General features: G+C 40.1%; 1 protein-coding gene across 2 annotated transcripts in view; it reads right to left on the bottom strand.

The window, feature by feature from the left end:
• The window catches only part of CACNA1C (calcium voltage-gated channel subunit alpha1 C), a 492824-nt gene that overhangs the window by 172788 nt on the left and 299081 nt on the right, over nucleotides 1–20955 (bottom strand). For both annotated transcript variants that reach the window (XM_049822254.1, XM_049822255.1), the window contains exons 6-7: nucleotides 4607–4768; nucleotides 2510–2706 (exon numbers count right to left, since the gene is read on the bottom strand). In XM_049822254.1, coding sequence (XP_049678211.1) covers nucleotides 2510–2706; nucleotides 4607–4768 — 359 coding nt within the window. The remainder of the gene's footprint in view (nucleotides 1–2509; nucleotides 2707–4606; nucleotides 4769–20955) is intronic.

A 20955-nucleotide genomic window follows, 5' to 3' on the forward strand; every position in this document is an offset into this window, starting at 1 on the left:
CTAAAATTCTTTCTTCACTCTCAGAAATTGAAATGTTGCATCTTTCTATTCTTTACTATCCAGAAGTACTCTTCCTTTTGATCTCGCTAGCTTAATCCAGAATGCCGTTTTCATGGACATTTAGAGACATTAGAGACATATGTTTCTACATATAAATATTGAAGCCACAATGCTTCTTATAAGTGTGCCCTGTAGTAATTGCCCAATCAACATCTGCCCCCGGAGTAGCACAGACCTCTCTGCAGAAGGAAATATGCATCACATCTCAGATACCTTCTTTACCATATAGCAAACACTGATCAGAGCTGACTTCTATCCACTTTGTCATTATAACTCAGAGAAAAAAATTCATATGGGACAATAGTACTCTTAGGATCATTTACAGCAGCTTAAGAGTATGTCTGTCAGCTCAGATGTTCAGGTGCTTACTCAAACTTTGTATTTCATGGCCTTTAAACATAGGTGATATGTTTTTTTTCTTTACAAACTAAATTTCCTCCTCTTCAATTACTAAAATTTTATCTGCAGTGCTAACTCTTATCTTTTGTAATCTTCTCTAGGAATAACTGGGAACTGATGATAACAAATATTTCTTTTGTTTCCAAAGCAAGCTTTCTATCAAAGCTATAATGTAAAAGGCTAACTATACTGATGCCCCTAAAAATGACCATCAATCTGCATTAATTTAAGGTCTCAGTTTACCATACTGTCTCTAAAGAAAAAAAGAAAAGCCCAGGAAATCAGTGAAAAAAGCTGGCTGAATACCAAACAAAAGCCAACAGCTAAAATCCAGGTTGCTGCAGGGACGCCATAAAAAAAATCAGACCATCTGCAGCAGTCATGGTAGAAAATCATTTAGCAGTGAGTACAGGATTTTGGCTCCTGTTATTAGATAACTGATAACTGAGTTCTCAATGATTCACATCCAGTCACGCAAATGACGCATGGACCCAAAAGTGTGGGGATTGGCAGGGTCTTTCATAACACGTGCCTTTGGAGAAAATGATGGTGACTTGCGTACAGGTTTCACGATACTAAATGGTATACACTGCCAAAACTATTTTCATGTTTATTTCTGATACCTTTTACTCTCTCCTGTTTCCCCTGAACTACCTATAAATCCTCTCAATCACACAAAGACTGGAGGAATGTGAGCTAAATGTGATACAAAGACAGGTTTATTATATATAGCCATAGTTGAGCCGTGCAGTAGTTTTGCCCAGTTCCTTTTCTGACTTCTGTTCCTCTTCATTATTTTATTAATCTATACCCTCTTTTCAAGTAAAGGCAATTTTTGTGCTCTGAGACCTACCTCCCCTTGTGGTTTGATCTCTGCCCTTTATCTCAGGCATTAGAGGGAAGCTGGATACAATTCTAAACTAAATTTACGAGGATAAAGAGACAACTGCTAGCTGTTCCACATAGAGACTATTGCAGATAAGCTACATCTTCAAAGGGAAATCTTGTAAACCCGAACTCACTCGTGGGTAGAAGGCAGCTTCAGGCTTGTGTTTAAGAGAGAAGCTGATATTGATTAACAGTGCAAGCTGCCCCAGTCCAGGTTATCCTTTTGTGTGCTTTGGGTCGTCTTGAGTTAAATTCCATCACGCACTGCAGCACATCCTACCATCTTGGAGAACCAGGTGTCATAATATGCCAGTCCTCAAAGTTAGTAAGAGTCCGTGTTAGCCTTATACAGATCGGACTGAGCTGTGCGCGAATTAAATTCCTGGACCATAACATATCGCTGCAAAAGGTGATGGCAAGAACTGAATCCAGAAACGTGTTTATATCTGGTTTACAGGTGAAGGCTAAACCTGATTTTAACTCCTATCGTATAATTGTATCGCCACCGAATTTCCCAGCACATTAGAAATTACAAGGTAGAAACTAAAGCTATTGAAACTTCCAGAATTAGGGTAAAGGACAAGATGAGACTGCATTTAGACTAAAGATAATATGTTTCAGCTAAACATGATCAATACCAATATCAGAGTTATGATAATTTATTCTAACATTATTATGATAAAAGTCATAATCAGGAGTAGTGCTGGCATGAAAAGGGATTTATGAGGCCTTTCTTATAAAACCTATGAGCTGATCAGTGTAGTGCCTTTGTAACATTAATGGCATGGGTAAAGCACATAGTTTTCTGTCACAAATACTTCTACATCAGTAATTTGGGGATGTAAGAGATATTTCACTCCTGCAGAGAGGGTCTTCACATGACATTCTACTCCAAAAAGATACATTGCACATCTTTAAACCAATAAGCCATGTGCCATCTTTCAACATTAAAATATCAATGGAAAATCAACATTTACATCTGATTTAACTGCGCCAGATAAACCCTCCCATTTTACCCACTAATATTCCGAGTTAATTAAAGCTTCACGCTAGCAACCATGCCTTCACTGTATAGAGCAAGCAAGGAAGCTAAAGCCCTAAAATTTCAACATAGCCATAGCACATGAGCAGGCCTTTCAGCTTATCATTTTCGGATACGTACCCAGTACAGTACATCTGTCCAGCCCTCCATCGTGATGCACTGAAACACCGTCAGCATGGCAAAAGCAAAATTGTCAAAGTTCGTAATGCCGTGTTTGGGTCCCTCCCAGCCTGCCTTGCACTCCGTGCCGTTCTGACACTGCCGCCCATGTGCAGACTGGGGGGCACAGGGAGACGGATCATCCTCTGCAGGTGTATCTTAAAGGAGAGGAGGGAGAAAAAGGAGGTGAAGAGAACTAGTTGCTATTTGACATACTGATAAGCGAGTAAAAGAGATCTGATTTTAACAAATACATTTTGCAGTGAATTTGACAGATTTCTCTAGGAGTACACAAGCAACTGTATTAATTTCAATAGGCAGAGGGATGTTTTGTTGTTCTTCACTTTCTTTTTGTAAAAATAATGGCCAAGCTGTCAAATTTTACAGTCAAAACTGAGATGGACATTTTTTTAAAGCATACCCTTCTATGAGGAAAGTATCATGCCTTTCAACATGAGAGGGAGCATTAGATCAAGTCTATTACATTTCTTTAGGCTGCATGTTGTGACCAGTGTTTTCATTCCGCAGTCACTTGGCATCTGGGTTAATCCTGGAAGGGAACTGCAGCACTGACTGGCACTCTGTTGAAGGAGGCTGAACCTCTGCAGCAGACAGGCTTCAGTGCTCTGGAGATAGGTTGATACGGTGCTGGGCCACTGCTAAATTCAGCAGAGAGTCTCTGGAGCTCTGCTCTTTTGGAGTTTAGAAGATGTGTGGCATTTTATCAATAGCCCGGTGGCACTCAGAAGCTCTAAAAGACTACTGCTTGATTATCCACCTTCTCTACAGGTGTTTCCAAAGACCTGAGAACCCATATAACAAGCCTGCCTAAATGTTTTGGTATATGAAAAATGCTACAGAAAACGTATTTATAAGCACAAAACCTCCTGCAATAGGATTTTTTTAAATATATGGATTTCAGAGCTCAGTGCTACATTTATAACAGATGCAGGTACGTGTGTGGGAGCAGGTAATTATGTTTGTTTCTCATCTTATATGGAAAAAAAAAAGTAATTTTCCAAAAGTTATGATCACATTCTGATCATTAAAGCATGCCAGAAACAGCAATATTAGAATTAGATGCTGTAATGTAAATAATTCCAGACAGTATGGAGAAAGATATATACACTTTGAAGCTCTAAACCAGACTGACAATTCATTATAGTTCTAGCATTATGTTCAGAAAATGAAATCTGCCAACGTTATAAAAGCAGAAAATATAGAACTTCTGAAACAATTTCCTGCTGTAGAATATTTTCTTGATTACAATCCAAACTAGGTCCTAGGCATTGGCACCCACCACCACATGGGAAACCACTCCTGTTCAAGTTCAATAAATCAAAAATGCCAATGGTTAGATGAGTGAGTGACAATACAATTGAATTGTTTTGAAATTTGAATATTTCTTTCTGTCAGTAATTTGAAAATTCTTTCCTGATGGATTTGGTGCAAAAAGTTTCTTCCCCTCGATATAAGTTCGCTTTCTTACTAGTTGCGTTTCTAACCATGGTCACAGCTTGCGATTAAAAAAAAAGGTACTGGGCCTCAATTAGATACTCCTTTACAATGATACTTCTTTAAAATGAAGATGTATTTGTGTCCAAGATTAATAATAAAATATAAGAGTTGTTCATTTCTGTGCTGGCATCTCATTTGTAGCTCAGTCTGCTCGTGGAGAAATCATTACTTTAGTGTTACTTGAGCCTCTGGGAGATTTGTTAAAGAACTCAGGCTGGCTTGTAGTGCCAAAGGTCCACATTAAGTCCACTACTGTGTTCAGCAGGAATTGACAGTTTTCCATGTAGCCTTTACAGACAGGCCAACAACTGAGTGCCCAAGATGAGCAAGCTAAACTGTCACCATTGAAGGCAGTCTCTACATCAAAGGGGATTCATATCCAAGGAGCAGAACAGAGGAACCACCACTGTGAAACCCCAAACAGGTACACAGCAGGGAGCAACAGCCACCTCTCTCCTGTGCCAGCACGAACGCTCCATTAGATATGGGGAAAGTCTCCCTCAGAAAATCTTTGCGTGTGTGATACAGTGTTCCCCTTACCTATCAGTCCCCCTTGCACATGGTAGCAGGTCTTATGCATCTTCCCCATAAATAACTCCAGTCCAATGATGGCATAGATAATAATGACAAACAGCACCAGCAGGGCAATATGCAACAAAGGGACCATGGCCTTGATAATTGAATTTAAAACCACCTGGAGACCTGTAGAGAGAACAGAAGGAAGCACTTATCAGCAAGAGAACAACATTTAGAGAGGCTATAAATTGCACAATAATACGTCATTTTTATTTCATTCCCCCTGACCTAAACTCATTATCTTGATGATGTAAAGATGTACATTTACAGATCACCTTCCTCCAGAAGATCCCCAGCATTTCACAAATTTACCAGCACAGCCTGGATCACAGACTAAAGTAAAACAGGTATTACGTTACCTGTCACCAAAATACTACCACTCTGGGGAGGGGATATATTAGCTATTTTGCCTGTTCTTGAAAACGAGACCTAAGGTGTTCCCCAGACAGTACTGAGGAGAGTTAAAGCATGGGAAAAACAAAGCACAACCAGAACTGAAAGAGGACAAGAACAGTGAGACACACAAGAGGGCAAATGCTGGGATACTGCAGAGCTGCACCCCAGAGCATGGGGAGAGATGGCAAACTGAAGTCATGCCCCTACTCTGAGTCTGGGTTCTTCCAGAGGTCAAGTGAGTCTCAGGCAGAGCCTGAGCTGCTGAAGGACCACCAAACCCATACTGACTGAGACATCCTGGCCCTCTTAGGATCCCCCTGCACTCCAGATCCACCTCACTTCAGTCTGCACAGAGGGAGAGTCAGGACCAGCAGTGCTGGTTTTGCCCAAAGATTTAGGGATCACTCTATAACAGAGGTTGTCCAGGACCCTAGATAGGGGTATGTCCTGGTTTCAGCTGGGAGAGAGTTGGTTTTCTTTCTAGTAGCTGGTACAGTGCTATGTTTTGGGTTCAGTATGAGAAGAATATTGATAACACTCTGATGTTTTTAGTTGTTGCTAAGTAATGTTTATACTAAGTCAAGGATTTTTCAGCTTCTCATTCCCTGCCAGCAAGAAGGCTGGAGGGGCACAAGAAGTTGGGAGGCGACACAGCCAGGACAGTTGGCCCAAACTGGCCAAAGAGGTATTCCAGACCAGGTGATGTCATGTCCAGTATATAAACTGGGGGGAGTTGGCCAGAGGGGGCAGATCGCTGCCTGGGAACTAACTGGGCGTTGGTCAGAGAGTGGTGAGCAATTGCATTGTGCATCACTTGTTTTGTATATTCCAATAATTTAATTATTATTATTGTCATTATTATCACTATCAGTTTCTCCCTTTCTATCCTATTAAACTGTTCTTATGTCAACCCACAAGTTTGTCCTGGTTTCAGCTGGGATAGAGTCAACTGTCTTCCTAGTAGCTGGTACAGCGCTAAGTTTTGAGTTCAGTATGCGAAGAATGTTGATAACACACTGATGTTTTCAGTTGTTGCTCAGTAGTGTTTAGACTATAGTCAAGGATTTTTCAGCTTCTCATGCCCAGCCAGGGCACAAGAAGTTGGCACAGGACACAGCCAGGGCACCTGTCCCAAACTGGCCAACGGTGTATTCCATACCATGGGACGTCCCATCTAGTTTAGGAACTGGGAAGTGGGGGCGGGGAATCGCCGCTCGGGGACTGGCTGGGTGTCAGTCGGCGGGTGGTGAGCAATTGCCCTGCGCATCATTTGTACATTCCAACCCTTTCATTACTACTGTTGTCATTTTATTAGTGTTATCATTATCATTATTAGGTTCTTCTTTTCTGTTCTATTAAACTGTTCTTATCTCAAGCCAGGAGTTTTACTCTTTTTTTCTCGATTTCCTCCCCCATCCCCCTGGATGGGGGGGAGTGAGTGAGCAGCTGCGTGGTGCTTAGTTGCTGACTGGGGTTAAACCACGACAGAGTTTTACTTTTTTTTCCTGATCCTCTCCCCCATGCCACTGGGTGGGGGGAGGAGTGAGTGAGCAGCTGCGTGGTGCTTAGTTGCTGACTGGGGTTAAGCCACGACAGGGTATGAACAAAATATTATTACATGGCTGTTGTTAAGGCATGAGACTGGTATAACTCATAATCATGAGCAAGCCAAACATTTCTAGAATGGCCCGGGGAAGGTGACTTGTAGCCAAGTTTGCTAAAGCACTAAGCAGCTGTACACTCAGATGCAGTTGACTCAAGTTGCAGATTCATGGGCCTCTCTCTGTCTCCTTCTCATTTGTAAAATCAGAATAACAAAGCCAGCCTCCTAAGCCTTTAGTAAGGATTTGCATTTACAAAGGTCTTAATGTTATTCTTGCTGGTGGCAGTGATGGCAACCACTGTCACTGACAGGTTATTAATGCTGGAAGTATTGAGAGACCTCTAGAACTCTATAGTCTACAAATAGCCAGATCAGAACAATTACAAGCTCATGATTTTGCAATGACTGAGAGCCAGAAGCCATTAATGTCTCCTGCAAATGCTGTCATCTCCTCAGAGAAGTTGATATTAGCTGTGATTTTTGAAAAATGTGATTCATAAGTTGTAAATGTCTGTTATACGTCTGCCAAGAGAATTTGTGATAACTATTAACTTTTAAAATCTATCATCTAAGATCTTAGATTTTCATTTTTGCTACTTTTTCTTAAACTAATTTAAATACTTTCTAATAAGGATGACACATCTCTTGACAAGCACTTTCACTCATAGGCAATCCACTTGCCAATTCACAGCTAAGGCTGAGACTTCGTGTTTGCTCGCCAGCCACAATGGAATGCAGCAGAAGCAATCAAAGGTGGCATCAGCTGCCAGGCCAGCAAGACCATTCACTGCCTGCTAGTAATCCAAAGCTGGCTACTAGCATCCCTTTAGTCAGAATATTTTTTGAGGTGCCTGCAATCAGTTCCATTATCTGTTAATGGTTCATGCTACTATCCAAAGGGACTGAAATTAGCATAAAACATTCTAGCTTTCACAAAGAGATCCTTACATGAAGTACAATATTGACAGGATCAAAACTCATCCTATGCAAGAGTGGGCCGTTCTGCTTGCTCAGTTACCTCTAGGTCGTTTGTATAAGCAATGTCTCTGGGGAAACAATATTGCTGCAATTACATGAGGCAGGCAACCTTTTCCCCTAGATGGTCACCTCATTCAGTCTACTAATTCTAAATACATACAGAAAATTAATTGCAGTCCACATCAACATCACCCCAATAGTTTACAGCAGTTGAGAACGTAACATTCACCAGAAAATTAAAACAATGTCCCACCTTCTCCCAAACAATGTACAATACAAGAAAGTTAAAAGACTACAGATGGCTGTGAACCTGGAAAACCGCCACAAACTTTGCAGATTGAAATATTTGTAGCTTCAAATAAATGTACACAAAAGCAAATAAAGGCCCCCATTTGTAGTGATTTTAGGAGCCTTGTTAATCCAAAATGTAGCCAAGATCACAAGGTTGAGTTCTAATACCAGATGTTATATAATTTACCCTTAATTATTATTATTGATTTAATATTCACCATAGGATATACTCAGTGCTTTTGAGAGAGTACTGAGGACAGACACAATGATGAACAAAAAGCTCTCTCATTTTAAAAGTAGCTTCATTATCACCCACGACGTGAAAGTGCTTCAGTGTACTACAGATGTCCAGTGAAGATATCCACACAAACCAATGTCCTTTGTGTTAGCAAAGCGGTGGTTGGGACGTCAAAGGCTTGCACCATAAACATGAGATGACAAGGTGTTTAGACAGACAACGGGAACATGTACCACCAGAAGACTTAGATGAGCTTCAGCTAGCTGAATTAGAGAAAAGCTTCTTGAGGATAATAAACCAACTTTGAAGAAGAGATGAGCTACTGAATACTGTTAGCATCACTTGATGCGTGTGCTGGGCAGTACCCTGTTAGGGCAGTCTATTTTTAAATCCAGATGAATCCACTAATTAGCAAGCTTATATACATTACTATTAAAGTATTCAGAGAGTTTCTAAAAGCTTGAAACTGCTAACTATGCAGCAACTTTGGAAATATCCTCTCAGAAGACATAATGAATGCTACTTGTAGAAGGGCAAGGGATACATGCATATAACCATGCTCCGTGTATTGTTATCAAGCTTACTGTTCCAATATAGCTGCTGCCAGTAACTTACTTTATCCTCAGTTCAGGCAGCCACTTGCAACATGAATAACTGTTGCAAGGAATGGCATGAGGAACCAGGCCTGGACAATTGGAAAAGTCGGTGTTGTAGCAAGGGGGGAGACCAGGGAAAACAGATTAAAAAAGGGTTAAAGGACTGGGGCAGAGCCATGGGTAGGTGGAACAAACAGCCACTTTTTAAATAAAAAACCCACGTGTTTAAAAACACATCAAATCTGCGTTCTGAAAACTGAGAGATGCAGATCAGTGTCTGTGGATGATCAGATGCATTTCTGATCAGAGTAAATCAATGCGAGTCATCTCCTTACATGCAGTCACAAAGGTTTTTCTAACCAATGGCAAGAGCTTCTACACACTTCTACGTGCTCATTCCCCGTGCAGAGGAAGAAAAGACAGTTGAACTTATAAAAAAAAGAATTCTTTGTCCCAACTCATGCACCGTTTCAATCTTTCCACACTGCGACACATCACCCAACATGGGCTCCCACAGCACAGGGGCAATAGAGTCCCACTTGCCTGATGGTCTCTGTAATACACCACTGCACACCTTTGGCATTTCTCCCTCGTGGAGGTAACGCTTGAACTCCAATGAGCTGTGCAGCTTATAATCCCAATTAAATCAGAATGCCTGGTGACCTGATCAGACTGCAAAGCTGGCCTCTGGATTTCAAGTAGGTGATGCCAATAACTGCCTTCCCACAGCAGAGTGAAGAGCTGTGTTTTTACACTGCTTTATAGAGGTTGGCAATGCCATCGTTGGCCAACCATAAACACAGAGTCCTGAACTTATGTCCTGGCAAGTAAATTTAAAAATAAACGGTTTTCAAATATTTGGCATTCTAAATGTGCTTATTCATTCGTGGAAGCTCTCTCCATGTGCTAGACACTCTCCAGACATCTGCAAAGGCACAGCAGCCGCCTTGAGGAGCTCAATCCAGGCTGGACAAAGAGATAACTGCACAGAGGTTAGGAAAAGTGCCACAAAAGGGATTGTTTGCAGTTTTTCAGCCCACGCTTTTCTTCTGTTAATAATTGAAGATCTTAAACAGCTCTTAGTATTTATTTTAAAAGCACTTCAGTTTACCTTAAAAAAACCCACTCTTGGCTGCATTCTGTTGGCTGACACTGACTCCATAAATGTTTCAGTAAGCAAAACATGTTAATACCATTCCCTGGGCTCACAGAATTTAGCATTTATTTACACTGATAAAACATTTTAAATATTTATTACATGGGAACAACATTGCTTTTTATACAAGGTCAAGCCTTTTTCAGCCCCTGGAGGACTGCATTGACCCAAGGGTTTAGGGCACAACTAAGGAGCAGAGGGAACAGGGAAGAAAGAAGGAAAAGAGCTTGTACCAAGCAACATTGATCTTTCTCAAAGCTATGGGAGATACGCTGTTTGGGATGCTGCAGGTGTTTTAGAGCCCTTATACAATGCTGTACTTTTCTCTCAGGAAGACAATCATAAAAAGGGCTGGTTGCTGCCTCATCAATTCAGGCAGTTATTGAAGAACATGCTTATCTCTAAGCATGTAAGTGTCTGCACCTAAAGCAATGGGATTACCTACATACCCCCTTGTGTACTTACAAGCTTTTTTGGATTTCAACCAATGCTCAGCAAGATGGTACACAAAAAAAAAGTGCACCAGACCCAGCTGCTAAAATGCACTTGGCATTGTTGCGCTGTGGAACATGTCCAAGGAAACTAATGGTAGGTTGGTCTCAGAAAAAACACTTGGGCTTTGCCCAGCACAGCTCTATCTCACATTTTCACGTGTCTTCAATTTTGGATCAAACGTGGTTTGCTGGACAGGGTGATTTCCTGTTCTCATCATATTAGTAGTCCAGATCTTCAGAGAAAGTGTATTCCAAGTCTACTCCTTCACTGGTTTTGAAGGGCTATATTTTGCCTACACCATGGCGTTGCCTGAACCAGGAGTATGAGAAGGAACAGTCTCATACAAATGACCCTCTGGGAACGAGCAGGAATAAAAGGGAAAGGAGAGTACTTTCAACTCCATCCATTCCTCCTCTCCCTCCTGATACACACACAAACACACACAGATTTTCATATTTAAGCCAGTGCCAAGGGTGTGGGAGGTAATTATTTTTCTGCTAATATAGTTCAGAAGAAAACTACTACTTTCTGCAAGCAAGGAGGAAGCAGGGGAGGATTTGTGACTCAGCACAGTGCCTGAGTCAGATCACTTCTGGGAACCACTCTTAAGTGGTAGAGTTTATGCGCCATCCCCAGCCACGAGCTAGGCCTACCCACAAATCACAGTTATTTCTGATGATACACTAAGAGACTGCCACTACAGTTATCTCTATTTCCAAAGCACAATATTCCCCAAAGTGGATGTTTATCACTTAATAAACATAGGCATTGGCTAAGAAAATTGAAAAATATTAAATATTCATAAATATGAAAGGTTTTATACCAATTTTAAAGGAAGGCTGGAAAACAACAGACATTTTTATCACAAAACAGACCAAAGTCATGGCAAGATATCTTAGATAAGTACATCTGCAACGATTTGTGAGGCAAAACAGTGAGGACTTTCTTCACCAGTGTTGCAAAGGAAACTCACATGGCACAGTTCAGTTAAGGACAGCTGTACAGTAACAATTCAGGGAGGTAGTCCCTTACTACTGTCTTGCTGGAGTCTCAAAATATTAGTGCCACATTTCTAGATAAAGCAAATTCTGCAGCTGTAGTGCAGTGTTCTTGGGGCTGCAGATGCCATTTCTATTTCAAGAATAACAGAGAACGTCTTGGAATAGGAAGGAAAGACACAACACAGGACAGCAAACTAGCTGAAGCAAAAGGAAAGAAAAACTAGGAAAGACACTTTTCAAGCTGAACAGTGACTGTTTTGGAGTAAGTAACGCCATTTAAACTTATACGAATGTACAATTCAAATCCATGTGCTGCAACTAATAGAGAAAAGAAAGTTTTGGCATCTGCTCTGAATGTTCTCATTCCTTTGTTTCCAAACCATGTTTTCATTGACTTTTCAAACTGAAATACACACACACACAAAAGGAGATTCATACAAATGGGCTTGCGTATGCGAATACAATAGTTTTATGTTTGTCAAGTCTTGCAATACCACCCTAGCCTCACCCTTAGAGGCGAGAAAGGAACAGCAAAACAAAAACAAAAGCCACAACAAAACCCAGCTCTTCCTTCTGGATCCTTTGCTCTTGGGAAGCAACTAATCTTCAGTATCCTCTGCTTGTCAGTGACTTAACTCGGCCAAACAATACAGCTTGCCCTCAGCATGGCGACCACACAGCCCCAGCTTTTGGGTGCCTGAGGAGGATAAATGTACATGCTGCCTTAGGCTCTTTGCCTCTCTGCTGGAAGAAACCTCTGCTACCACTCGTAGAAGCACCCTTCTCCCCTCCCAGGGGCCTTTAACCTTTTAAAATAGCTTTTTGTTCAAAGTACATAAGTGTTCACTTTATAAGAAAGTTGCTTGCTGATCGGAAGACCTTGCTCATCTTTCCAGTCCCAACACATTAGGTAGCTCCTACGAGCTCAACTTTATTCTCCAGCCATTTGATCTTAGCTCAGTTCATCTGAGGATAAGGTCCAGGCAAGACCTACAGACCTTCAATGTAAAAAAAAAAAAAAAAGTAGTGCCCCTCCCATGCAGCTGCCTGCGTATAGAGGAGGAGCATGGAGAGAAGAGCAGCAACTAATTGTCTACTGAAAATTGCATATGACAGAAAAAAAGACCATTTTGAGCAAAACCACAAATGAAGTTCAGTAAGTTAACTTTGAGGCTGTTCTGAACAAGCACCAGAGCACACTGAAAAGTAGTCTTATGCTGAGAGGGGGGAGGACGAGATCAAGTATTCACTGCCAGACAGAAGTTCCTAAAGGCAGGCTGAAAGTAAGGTAGGAAAAGGGCATGCAGGAGCCCTGGCAGTTCCTAGGCCAGCAAGGATCAGCTGTCACCCTTTCCCAGGAAATAGCTTTGATTTTCTGCTGACAGGACAAACATGGACTCTCTGAGAACTCTGTTCTTGGGTTCATTGTAAAGGTTTTATCTATAATCACTGTGAAGATCACAAATAGGAAAAACTTTTTTTTGCCCCTTTCTCTACAGAGCTATGCAAAACCAAAGACAGTCTGGCCAGAAGACTGCACTAGTTCTCAGTGAAATGATCCATCCCACTTACACTTTTTAAAATTTCTTCTTGCTCAAGCACAGCTGTGACAGAGAACAGTCTTTCAAGCTCCAGCACAGGAGCAAATTTTGGTCTAGTCCTGTGACACTAGATTCAGTCAGAAAACTTGTATAGGAATGTGTCAAAATGCTGTACTGCCTTTAGTCTGCTCAAGTGAGCATAACCCCCCACAAAACAACAGTTAAGTAACCTCTGAACTGAGACAATGATGAAAAAGCTTTGTTTCAGAATGCCAAATACTGTTTGTACACAGCTCTGAGGAATGACTACGCACATTAATTAACGTGTCCTAAGGATGTAGTTTTTGAAACAAGGAACTACGGACACCTATAAGTGCTAAAGCATCATGGTAACAGAAATAAGCCTAAAAAACTTGGGTCTCAATTGTGAGTGTACCAGCATTTAAGTGGAGGACTAACGGCTGTTGGATTATAAATGCATTTGTAAAGTTGCCAAATTCTCAGGGTCATGAACAGCTTTATTTTTACCTGTTTATTCTCATAGCTCCCCAGGTAAGTGGACATCAGCCCCTTTTGTTCATCGTTAAATAATCCTTTCTGTCATAAAAAATAAGGAGTTGTCTTAGCTCCTTCTCCTGATGCTTTTTCTAGCTTATCACTTGTGAGCAGGTTTAGAAAATTTAAAAGCTAGCAAGGTAATGAACGTTAACAGGGATCCTGCAAATGTAAAAGTGCCTCCAGGAGTGATATTATTACAGTCTTGTAGTACCTGGAGAAAAATATATTGATGACAAAAATTGATCTTGCGCGTTAAACACTCCAAGCCTATCATAACTGGCATACCATAAGCTACGCTAATTTTTACCTTCTCATGTTAGAAAAAGTGCAACAGAATACTGAATAAACCCTAAAACTTTCTCTTTAGATGGCTATCTATTTAGAAGTGCAGCACCGTATATGCCAAGCACAGGCTATACAGCTCTGGAGAAGAAAACTCACTTCACCTCTTGACTTTGGAGAGTGCTTAATGAGCAGAGTCGGGACTAAGCTCTGGAGAGACAACATTTTCAAAATAGCTGTCATACAGGGTTTTCAAGAGTATTTTGAGAACTTAAAATAGACAGTTACCTGATCAGATAATGAAAGAATTTATGCGAACCACACAATGTGTGATCACTGCTGTGTTACTGTCTTGATGCACACGTGGGATTTGTTTTCTCTTTTTAAACTACTAAAAATGCTGTTAATGAAAACACATGGTACAATGTCAAAATCCTTGAAAAGACATGGCCAAACAAGTCTGAACAACTTTGCATCAGTTTTAAGAAGAGAGTTTGTATTTAGGGACTCATCTATTCAGCGGTTAATCAGTCCCATCTCAGAATACCTAAAACTCCAGCTTTTTTTCTTTTCCACAGTAGTAAGACTGTTGCTTTTGATTTTTATAAATCTGATTAGTCTTAAAACTCTGCTTGCAGGCCTCAGATAATAAAATGCCTTTAGGGGAAAAAATGCCTTCTGCTATAATAAGCAAAAACTCCTTTAGCTCACTAGGTAGCTCCAGTATGTCTGGACAGAAAAATTAATGGTTGCAGTTTTCACAAAGATGTATTTGTCAGATGAAACAATGGTTCTTTATTGATATTTACTTTCTTTGTAACTTTCTTTATGACTTGCACACTTAAAAAGATTTTTGTGCAGACTGTGTATGTATTGCTGGAATGCATTGGAACTAAACGTTTATTTATTTTGAATTTCCTTTTACATATAATAAGCTGTCAGGAGGGAATCATAAGGCTCTCCTGCTGCAAACTGAACAGCTAAATTAATCTACAAATATAAATCTGAGTGGAATTTGACCCCCTCCAAAGAAAATATTTTAAGTGAAATAACGATCTCAACATTGGAATGTGAAAACCAAAAGAGCGGCTAAAGCTTGAGTTTAAATTATCACCTGTGTTGCGAGGGCAAGGGTGAGACTCAACCCTACATTCTTTCAATGGGCGCTGTTTATACTAAACAAGAGAACTGTTAGATTTAAAACAGGACTTTGTAAAGCTTGTGTGTATGGATACATGCACATCTTGGTTTGATTTCTGATCAAGACATCAAACCTGATTAAAAGGAAATTTATCTTTTGGAAACTTCATCTTTCGGTAACTTCTAATACATAGTAAAAACCAACGTATGGCAACAACCTATGAGAAAACATCTACTGCAGAAATGCACTGAACAAGGAGCAACAGTTATTGCAGAAAAAATTACTAAACCCAACAGCCAATGCAAAACAAGACAGAAATGTCAGTCAGCCTGCTAGTTTAATACCTTAACAGTTATATAAAAGAAACCAAACTAACAGATTATACTTCTAAGATATGTAGCATTTGATATGTCCCAGTTCTCACACCAGGTGTGTACTACTGCCTTCAAAAAGGGGAGCCCTCTACAAGAATGGTATCTGATTGAAAGATGAGATGCTTGAAAAAAGTTTAGAGGGGAAGTTTTTTAATCTGATAATGAAATTGGATTCCTGTAGATCTTTCCATTCCTAAAGAAAACAAAATTTAGTAAGCCTTATGAAAAAAGTGACAAAACCAGAATTTTTATCATTTCTTCTATTTTTTTTTATTCCATGAGCTACTTTCTGTCAGAAATGCTTCTGATGTAAAAAAGTTGAGAAGCTTTAGCATTACTGAAGTTGAAAAAAAGATTCCTTGCAGAGGGCTAGCAGATGTTTTCTGAATTGTGATTGATGTGGCAAGGCAAACCAAGAGTAAATAATCTAAAACTGAAAAAATAAGAGGCAAAGCTATTCAGACAACTCAGAAAAAACAGTTGCAACAAAGGGCAAAACACATATGGGATAGGTTATTGTTACATGTGTTAAACAGGAACTGGATTTCCTTCTGGGAAAAAGGGAGATTAGGAAAGACGTCTGATCCCCTTCTCTTTTCCCTGGCAGAAAGAAAACTTTGATAAAATGTTAAGAGACTGGGCAGGTTAGGTGGGCTATAGTTTGCTTTGGTCAATACTTCCCCATGATCAGAACAACAAATTATTTGTTCCATCAGTGAATATCTTAAGCATAGAAAAGTTTATTAGTTGTTCCTACCAGCCAATATTCCCCTGTTCTCAACTAGCACAGTAATATCAAGCAGATGTAACTCAGAAGGCAGTAGATGATTTTGGAGAAGCTAGATTAAAGAGAAGAGGGAAGGTCTCCAACAGATTTATGTAGCCACTGAAATTTTTAAATATATTTCCTCAGACTTGCCTCCTCTTAGTTCAGTGTGCTTTGTTTCTTTCCCTCCTATAGCACTTGTACAAGATGCAATATTATTACAAATTCAGATCATCACTGAAAAAAATAATTTATCTGGAGACTAAACAGAAGGCTTAAAAAGTATTCACTGGTTGAGAGAACTATCTGACTGGTCTGCTGCTCTGTGGTTTGCTGATATTTTGATAATGCTTTGTGAAAATCACAATAATGACTACAGGCATCTAACAATGCTTTTGGAAGGCTGGGACAAACAGAATTAATTCAAACGATGCCAAAGTCACAGAGCATCCATGTACTGCCTTGTGTCCTGAGCAAAACACTCATTTATGAACTCTCTTGTGTCCCACTTCTGAGATGAATGCTACCCAGTGTGTTAGTCACCTCTTTGAGAGAGGATGAGAAAGCTTCAGACATGTTAAAAAGTCCCAACAGTTCAGTAAGAAATTAATAGATGTACATTCACTTTAAAGAAAATGATTAAAGGACTTTAAATCATTCCATACAGGATCTTAAATCAATAAGCAATGTGAAATTTAGCCAACTGGAATCAAAGTATGAAATGACATTTGGTATAAGCTTGGGATGACATCAGATGCAGTAGAGATGTATGTCATCTGGGAGAGAATGTAAGAAGAAAACAGAGTAGATCATATCCTTACTCTTTTGATCTGGAACACCAATATCTTCCCTTGCCCATCACAGACACAGCAACAGCCAGCAATTACAAGCGAGCAACTGTGAACCCAACACACTCCTGCTGCTACCAGTTAGTTACAATCTGTATGTATACTTCTGCTCCTTTTATGGTCCAGGCAAAAGCATATCTAAACAACGCAAACCGTTCTTTGGAGACAGCAGATGGCCTTAGATTTTCAGATGCTTTAGGACAAGCATCTTGATGGCATGGGCTCTCTCTGAGAGCCATGCCCTACACCCATTCTAAATGAGAACTCTGGGCATTACCTGAAGAATGAAAAAAAAGGTGCTAGAAAGAAAGTCTGATCTGTCCAGAGCACTTCTGAAAAACCTCTGACTAAGCCAAGTTAGGATTTTTTTTACTATCTCCACATCTTCTCTTTGATGTCAGTGTGGGTTCTTCATTTGGAAGGGACTGCCTACACCCTGATGTGGTTCCACATTATGGTATTAAGATTTTTTGTTTTGTTCTGTTGTGAAGACATGTTGAATAATCATGCCAGCATGCAGAGTAATTGGTAGGATAAAGGCTGACACAGTTATTTGATACATTCATAGTTAGTGCTATTTTTAAAAGAGCTACATAGCCAAGATCAAATAATAAATATTTCCCTGTTTTCATTGGCGTTCCTTAAATATGAGAGAAAACTTTATTACAAGAAGGCTGTGTCTCCGTGAGCAATCTTCTTTACCAAGACAAACCCCTTTTTGCTACACTGAGTTAACCTCTTCTGCCATAAATTACATCATTCTGCAGGTTGTACCACTCAAAGAAACATGCTTTAGGTCCTGATTGTGTAAGCCCTGCTCACAGGAACGATCTTTACCTATGGGAGATGCTATGCTGGAATCAAATTACTCCCTTGAGTAACAGTGACCTAAGTAAATAAAGGACTTGCAAGTATGTGTAGAATTCTAAGTTAACTACAGAGAAATAAGCTTAATGAGGACATTTGGTTCAGACTGTTCTCTCCTTTTTTCTCTCCACTTCCTTCCCATTTGTAATGAAAGCAAAACAAATTGGCCACTTGAGAATAAAAACAACTAGGCTATGACATGGGAAAGGTGGAGCAGCTTGTCCTCACACGGTGCTCTTTGAGCTGGAGAGATGGTACAGATGGCTGAGAAGTCTTGTTCAAGAACGAAGGAGAACATAAGAAATCTGCTTGAAAGGACGATTCCTACAGCTTTCAGAGCCCGAGAGAAAAGAAAGGAACTGGCTTGGCAAAAGCTGACATTAAATGCAATAACAACAAAGTTTAAGGCAGAATTAAGATTTGGAAGCCAAATTTTGTCCAAGTATATTTGCAGCAATTCCCTCTGTTTTCAATGACCTTTATCACATCGGTTCGGTGGCAGTAAACTGCGAAGTATAGGGTCTTCTCCAACTTACTCTACTCTTTTGTACCTACACACAAACGCTTCACACTTTGGAAGCTTTGATTGGGCCACTTCTGCTTCCTCGGTTGAAGGCAAGCCAGAATTCTCCACTGGTATGCTGTTTATACCATAACTTCACATGCATCAGGAGGGTAAATTTAAGGCCCTAACTCCACTAGTGACAGTGTATAAATGCAAACCATGTGCAAAAGAGATGACTGTCAACTATACTTTGCCAGAAGCATACACATTTTGAAAAAAAAAATTGTCTTCCTGACTGCCAGTTAGTATTTGCTTAAAACTTAAGACTTAATATGTGCTATTCAACATATAGAAGCAGGCAATGGCTCACATTTCTTTGCTGTGTTCCAAAAATGCATGGTTCTCAAAAGAGATGTAATTTTAGATTTCTTGAATTCTCTGTGTTTATTACCTCAATTACATTATTTCCTCAACTATATAAAGTGGTGATAATTTTCTTGGGCTGTGCAGAAAACAATGAGAAATTACAGTTGAAAATTTTGATTGTGCACTAAAAAAAAAAAAAAATAATCCCAAATGCAAGCCAAATAACTGCATTGGGTGTGTTTGTTTCAACAGCTGTAAAATGGAATCATTGCAATAGATTGAGCTGCATTGTCTCAGTGGTTGGGAAGGGCATCGCAAGCCCAAGCAGGAGGGCAATCAGAGGCCAGTCAGGTGCCAGTGATGGGACAAGGTGAATGTCACCACTGCACACTGAGATACAGAAAGAACTAACTACATGTAGAGTTGCTGTAATTCCCATCCTCACCCTCCAGTAAAGTGGTTTGGCACACTCAAGCTGACATGATGCTACAAAGGAGAATAGTGAATTTCACCCTGGGAAAGGGCATTTAAGGGTAGTTAAAAATCACCGTTTCATTCTCCCTGCTTTATACCGTACAGGCAGAACGTAAGGTTTCAGAGGTGGTGTGCCTGCAGCAGGAACTGGGATCTCTGCATGGTGCTTGATCCTTATTTAGTGGCCCAGCCTTCTCCACACACTGGGTACAGTGGATTTGAGGATGCTTCAATTACACCTGAGTTCAGTTTGGCCTCTAGACAAATTCAGCTTTACAAGGATTACACAAGAGAGAAAACGTTGTGTCTGTTCCCCCCTGGTTAGGTATACTATCTCCAAATCAGGTGTAGTTGAAGACTAAGCCTTCAGTATAGTACCAGTTTCTAGCTCAGAGCACTAAGAGGCCTTCTGATAGGCAACAAGCATCAAACCCCCATTTTTTGTAAATCATTAAAGAACAAATTCAGAGTCCTGGAATCGAACATGAGATAGAGGATTTGCTTAGCCTTATGTTTGGAAGATTATCATGGTGAGCCTGACATGTCCCTACTGTCTTAAACTCTGTAAGTTACTCTATATTTTGTTATAAAAGTCCCCTCATTTTTCTTTCAGTGGGGGTTATCTCTGAATTATGAGATCATACAGACAGAATTCCCCCATGATTTGAAATCATTAGATTAGATCATATTCCCTTAAAAGGGGGGGGAAGCGGGGGGGGGGGGGGGGGGGGGGGGGGGAATTGACAGTCTTGGAGTTAAGAACAATCCTAATTGGAAATTTTAGACTATAGTCTAAACACCTTGTAAGCATGGATGTGGCATCATATATGCACACCTGAATGGCTCAGATCTATCAGGACAGGATACTTTCCTACATACTACAAAGTTCAAAGAAACAATCTGATTAATGCCAGAGAGTTTGGGATAAGGATGGAAGAAGGCTGTGGTAATGAGAAAACACTGCAATGAATATAGGGTAGGGAACATTGCTGAGCCTGAGAAAGCACTGTAAATTTCAATAGAGAAGAACATTTCATGGCAAATGAGAACCAATTGTAATGAGACAGACCAAAATCTAAAAATGTCTAAATTTTTCATTCACCTTGTCTGAAGGTGCCCAATTTTCACATGAACTCAGAGCAATCATGGACTTAACAGCAGCATCATTCCAAAATTTTAGTTGCTCTAGTTAGTTATTTAAATACATGTAAAGGTAGTCATCTCTAGGCATTCATACATGAAAATCCTGATCTTACTTCATTTTAACTGAAAAAAATATACAAACCAGTTACATGCTGTTGTTTCACTGACAGAAGAACATTGCACTATCATGAGGAGGGTCTGGCTTATGTTCTTCTGCTCATACCCTCTGTTTCCTAGTTATGTGATTATTGCTTCTCCAGTAGGCCATGTAAGTACTAGTGCTAGAGATCTACCTACACTGCCTTTGAGTAACTCTTTCCTGTAGGAGACTCCAGGGAAGCTTGAACACATCACAGGCTTAGATTTTCGTGGTTCTTTTTAAAGAAAGAAAAGAAAAAATATGACAAATTTTTGTCCGAGTGGAACACTCAAGTTTTCTCTCTAGTTTTGGTAAGGTGATCATGGTTTTCTGCCCACATAAATCTGGGTAGTCAGCAGAGGATCTCATTGAAAATACAAACATAGAGCACAACATCTACTCAAATGATATGGCTTTCAAGCTATCTAGAAGAGCTTGTAAATTAAGTTTGGCAGATATCAGATAGGCAATAACTAGTGGCAACACTGTAGTTACATGAAGATGAAGTACAACGTAAAGAGGATGAACAGAATGTTATGAGGTGGTATAATTGAG

This window comes from Accipiter gentilis, chromosome 18 (genome assembly GCF_929443795.1).
Source record: "Accipiter gentilis chromosome 18, bAccGen1.1, whole genome shotgun sequence".
NCBI lineage: Eukaryota > Metazoa > Chordata > Aves > Accipitriformes > Accipitridae > Astur > Astur gentilis.